This window comes from Carassius gibelio, chromosome B17 (genome assembly GCF_023724105.1).
Source record: "Carassius gibelio isolate Cgi1373 ecotype wild population from Czech Republic chromosome B17, carGib1.2-hapl.c, whole genome shotgun sequence".
Taxonomy (NCBI): domain Eukaryota; kingdom Metazoa; phylum Chordata; class Actinopteri; order Cypriniformes; family Cyprinidae; genus Carassius; species Carassius gibelio.
This window is the reverse complement of record NC_068412.1, coordinates 27,629,205-27,634,204: the sequence shown is the minus strand read 5'-3', so window position 1 is coordinate 27,634,204 and position 5,000 is coordinate 27,629,205. Positions and strand designations below refer to the sequence as shown.

At 26.2% G+C, this 5,000-nt stretch overlaps 2 protein-coding genes across 4 annotated transcripts in view; one reads left to right on the top strand and one right to left on the bottom strand.

Moving 5' to 3' along the window:
- The window catches only part of LOC127976343 (zona pellucida sperm-binding protein 4-like), a 191,339-nt gene that overhangs the window by 37,393 nt on the left and 148,946 nt on the right, over nt 1-5,000 (top strand). The window lies entirely within an intron of this gene.
- Nucleotides 1-5,000, bottom strand: part of LOC127976341 (1-phosphatidylinositol 4,5-bisphosphate phosphodiesterase beta-4) — a 48,266-nt gene that overhangs the window by 16,911 nt on the left and 26,355 nt on the right. For all 3 annotated transcript variants that reach the window (XM_052580704.1, XM_052580702.1, XM_052580703.1), the window contains 3 exons: nt 3,931-3,982; nt 2,433-2,535; nt 1,087-1,251 (listed from right to left, as the gene is read on the bottom strand). In XM_052580704.1, coding sequence (XP_052436664.1) covers nt 1,087-1,251; nt 2,433-2,535; nt 3,931-3,982 — 320 coding nt within the window. The remainder of the gene's footprint in view (nt 1-1,086; nt 1,252-2,432; nt 2,536-3,930; nt 3,983-5,000) is intronic.

Genomic DNA, 5,000 nt, shown 5'->3' with positions numbered 1-5,000 from the left:
ATATATATATATATATATTCTTAGACTTACTTGTTGATTCATTTCTATAACATTAACTGAAAGTTTAGATTAAGAAATAACACAAATTTGTATATGAAATGTATTATAAATAATAATAATAACAGCATTATTGTTTTATAGTTTTATGCATAAATATGACATTTTTAAAAGCATGTACCTTAACATTTGTGTGCATTTTATTTTTCAATTTAGGTTTGCTTTATTTATTATAAACCCACAATTAATTAGAAGATATGTTAATACAAATGTAAATAAATTAATCAATCGTCTGATTCAGAAACAAGAATCGGCTTCAAGAATCAGACATTTTCATCTATTTATTAACTTGTTTATTCATTCATTTAAACATCAGCCACATTCTTGATTTAATAAACAAACAAAAAAATAAAACAATTTATTTTTGATATTTTTATTTTCCTAACTTGCATCTAAACATTTCTGTGTGCATTTTTTTTTTTTTTTTTTTTTTGCATTTACGTTTGCTTTATTCATTATTGTATAATTATTTCTATATTGATTTATTATTCTTTTATTTGCATGGAACACAAAAGAGACTCTAAAAAAACATGAAATATTAGTAATGTTCAGATTTTAAAAATGCATTTGGATTCAGATTTTTAAAATATGATATTTTTATGTATATGATACAAGAAAAGAACAAGCAAAAACATAAAACAAACTATACACAATCTGTTTCTCACACAAAACTATTTTATGACTATTTTTATTTCATGCAAGACATTCTCCTATAGCTGAAAATGTCATTTTTAAGATGGTTTGAGTCTCTCCAAGATGCTCAGACTTGTACTGTACTCTACTGTACTTCAGTGCAAAACCAGTGAGGTTTTATTGTAAGGATAATTAGACGCTCAGCAGCTTTCATAAAGCAGATCTCTATAGTAACTACTCCATTTAGCTCATGCAGATATAATTAAAGTGCACTATACAATTGCATGTCTTTTACTTTCTAGATAATGATGTGAAGTCATTATGTCACTGTTATTCTGAGCTACATTTAGGAAAGAGAACATGCAGAACGTGACCGAGTCGAGACAAAGACATCACCTTCCTGAAGACGAACGCTTCTCCGCTGTAGACGGGATTCAGGCCATTGTTCATCACCATCCTCGTGCGAAACTCTTTCCGGATGGTGTCCGTGGGCAGGCCGTACATGTCCACCTCCACGTACGTGCCGATCTTCTTATCCGACAGAAACTGGCCTGAGATCACCTGAGACACAAACACTTTCAGAGCATCTCCTAAAACAGACACATTTTATATGAACATGCTTTATTGTCTTATAGTGCTGACAAACCTCTCAGAGACTCGTTTAAATGTCTGGCATTAAAGCAGATGTGTTGTTATTCAGGTAACATGTTATAAAGTTTAACTCATTAAGTCAGAAATTGGTCTTTTTCACTTACAGTAGTTTAAAGAAAGATACCAAACACATTTTAACCAATTAATGTAATTTTCCACAATTGTTTCTGACTATTGGATAGTTGTCTGATTCAAAAATCAATCAATAAATACATTGAAACTAATCATTTAAATTAACACATGTATATAATGTAGATTCAAATAAACACATGCAAACAAGTCATTTTAAATGCATTCAAATATATTCACAGAAGCAGATATAAAAGATTAAAATAATAATCTTAAATAGAAAAAATATATATAATTTAGATATAAATGTTAAATATATACAAATACATTTATATAATTTTTTAAATCTATCTATTTCTTTCTATCTATCTGTCCAACCATCTATCACATTAAGAAATACATTTAAATATATTTAAAAATAATAATAATAATTGTAACTAGTTTGCATGAATATATTAAATAAATATATATTCTAATAAATAAATAAAAATAATGTTTTACATAAACGGATATAAAGATATAAGAATAATTTAAATAGATTTGTATGAATAGAATTTAATAAATATTTGAAGTATATTTAAATAGATTTAAATAAGTACATTTAAAAATTATTTTTAAGACATAATACAAATAGATTATTTAAAGAGAAAGACATACAGAAATGCATTCAAATAAATATAAATAAACAAACAAACAAACATACAGACAGATTCACTAATGAATCATTTAATTTTTGACAATTAATAAATATTTTTAAGTACATTTAAATAGATTTAAATAAGTACATTTAAAAATTATTTTTAAGACAATACAAATAAATTATTTAAAGAGAAAGACATAAAGAAATGCATTCAAATAAATATAAATAAATAAATAAACAAAAAAATTAAACATGCAGACAGATTCACTAATGAATCATTACATTTTTGACAATTAAAATAAAAAACTGTGCTTTTGTGAGCCTGTAAGGCAGTATTTTTCTATTGTCCACGGCTGCTGGGACTGTGAAAGTGAACACACACCTGGACGCTGCAGGTGGCTGCGATCACTCCGTCCACCGGCGTCTCTGAGAACGGGTCGAACATGCGATCGGGACGCCGCATGAAATCAGGCTTCAGCAGAAACCTGTGAGAGTCCAGAGCTGTTATCAACACTCACCTTAAAGCAATGATCCATTTAATGAAGTCTCTCCTGTCCCATATTCAGTTCACACCGCTAAACGCAATGCTAATGGATATAGCGCCGCTTTGGCGTGATTAATGTGTTGATTAATATGTTTGGAGTTTTCACAGTGTCTCACAGCGTGGACCACACATCAGCACTCGATGAGAGCAAATTAACACTGACAACTGCTGCCTCCGCTTTAAAGAAGAAACCAGTTCAAAACAGCAAAAAATAAATCAAATTAAAAAAAAACAGCAGCATCAGTAGAATCAATAATCTACATTAAATATTACATTACATTAATTTTACTCTATTTCTTAAAAAATAAATAAAAATTTAATGTATTTTTATTAAAATGGTTAATTGTATGTGAAAAATTAATTTAATTTGCAGTTATTTTAAACTATTGTATTTATTTTACACATGTAATTATATGCTCCTATTTGAATGTATTTATTTTTTATTTATATTTACATATACATATTTATTTAAAACTATGCATTTGCATACATCATTTATTTTAATCTAATTTAATTAATTATTATTATTATTATTAATATTTTACAAATATTTTTTGTCTCTCCAGTATATGATAAATTAATTTAATTTGGAGTTAATTTATACTATTGTATTTATTTTAAACAGATGTATTTATTTACTCCTATTTGAATGTATTTTTATTTCAAATACTTATGTTTTTAAAAACTAATATATTTACATACATAATTTATTTTAACCTAATTTAATAATAATAAAAAATTATATTAATATAAAAAATAAAAAATAACTTTCTGTTTGACCGTTTTTTTTTTTTTTTTTTTTTTTTTTTTTTTTTTAGATTTCCAAGCAAATATACTTTGCATATTAAATGAGCAGCATGTTTTTCTGCAGGTTAAACATGGACGGTGAGTCAGATGTTGATGTTATGTTGTTTTTGCAGTTTAGTTCTAGTGAAGAAGTAGTTTTGAAGAGAAGTTTTCCGGAAGTGCTGAAGTTCTGTGAGTGTGTTCTGATGAAGGAAACTCTTTAAGGAGCACTGTTTTGTCTGTAAGTGAAACTCATGATGCATTGTCAAGCGATCGTTGTGTGAAGAGTATTTGGTTTGTTTCTGAGCCGATGATGGTTCATTATTGCAATAGCTGTCAGAAACCCTATCAGCTCCTCATCCAGCTTGTCTAACGTTCTCAATTTTTAATTTGATGTAAAAGATTAGAAATTCCCCAAAACTTTTTTTTTTCCCAGCACAGAAAATGTAATACTTCAAGCACGATTAACAGCAAGCAAAAAGCATCATTTTCAGGCAAAACTCTAAGTTAGTTAGTAGATTTATAGCATAATTAGATGATTTAAACTTACCCGCATGAGCCGTTATATTCAAACTTCCCTTGATTGAGCTGCATCGCCAAATCTACAGAAAACAACAGACTTAGAACAGACTAAATACACAGGACTAACTATAGTATGAAGACACTTTGTATATTTGATAGTTAGGGTTCAGTATTAAATGTCTGAAATTGTATTTGCTAATAAATAAATTACTAAAAAATAATAAAATAAATCTAATAAATAAAAATGAAACAAACTCAATCAAATAAACTTAAAATAAAATAAATCCACTTATAAAAAATAAATAAATAAATTCTGAAATTATTATACTGCATGCTTTTAAATTAATTTATAGTAAATTGACATTTTTAATTTAAATTACATTTAATTTAATAATAAATACAATTATTAAAAATGCTATAAAAGAAACAAAATCAATTCACAAAACAAAACATTTCAAATAAAATGAACTAAAAATAAACTCAAAAGTAAATAAATCAATAAATCTACTATATTACCATGCTTTTTCAACAAAATTTAATAAATTAATTTAAATGATTTTTACATTTTAGTTTAATTTGCTGTAATAAAATAAAAGTAATACATTTATGATTATTTCTGCTCAATATTTGAGCAACAGGTGAATCAGATCGACTGAGGAACAGACTTTACCACAAAATCAAGACGTAAATTACTATTTTAGTCCTTTTTACTTAAAGACACAGCTGAGCAATCAATTTCCATTACTGTGGAAACACAATTATTTTATTAAACGACAATAATATTTCACAATATTACAGTTTTTACCATATTTTTGATCAAATAATTACAGGCAGGCTAAAAACATAAAATGTTGTACTAATTCCAAACTTTTAAATTGCAGTGTCTATTTATTGATTTGTGTAATGTTTTTTTTTTTCATTATCACAATATACAAAATTTTTATACATAAATGCAAATATTAATAAATAAATAAATAAATGTCAATGCAATTTATTACATCATGGTATGTTTTCTTTATTTGTACTGACCTAAATGTTCGCTTTAGTTTATAATAAAAAGTATTAAAATATGACTGCATTACAGTACTAAGAATATAA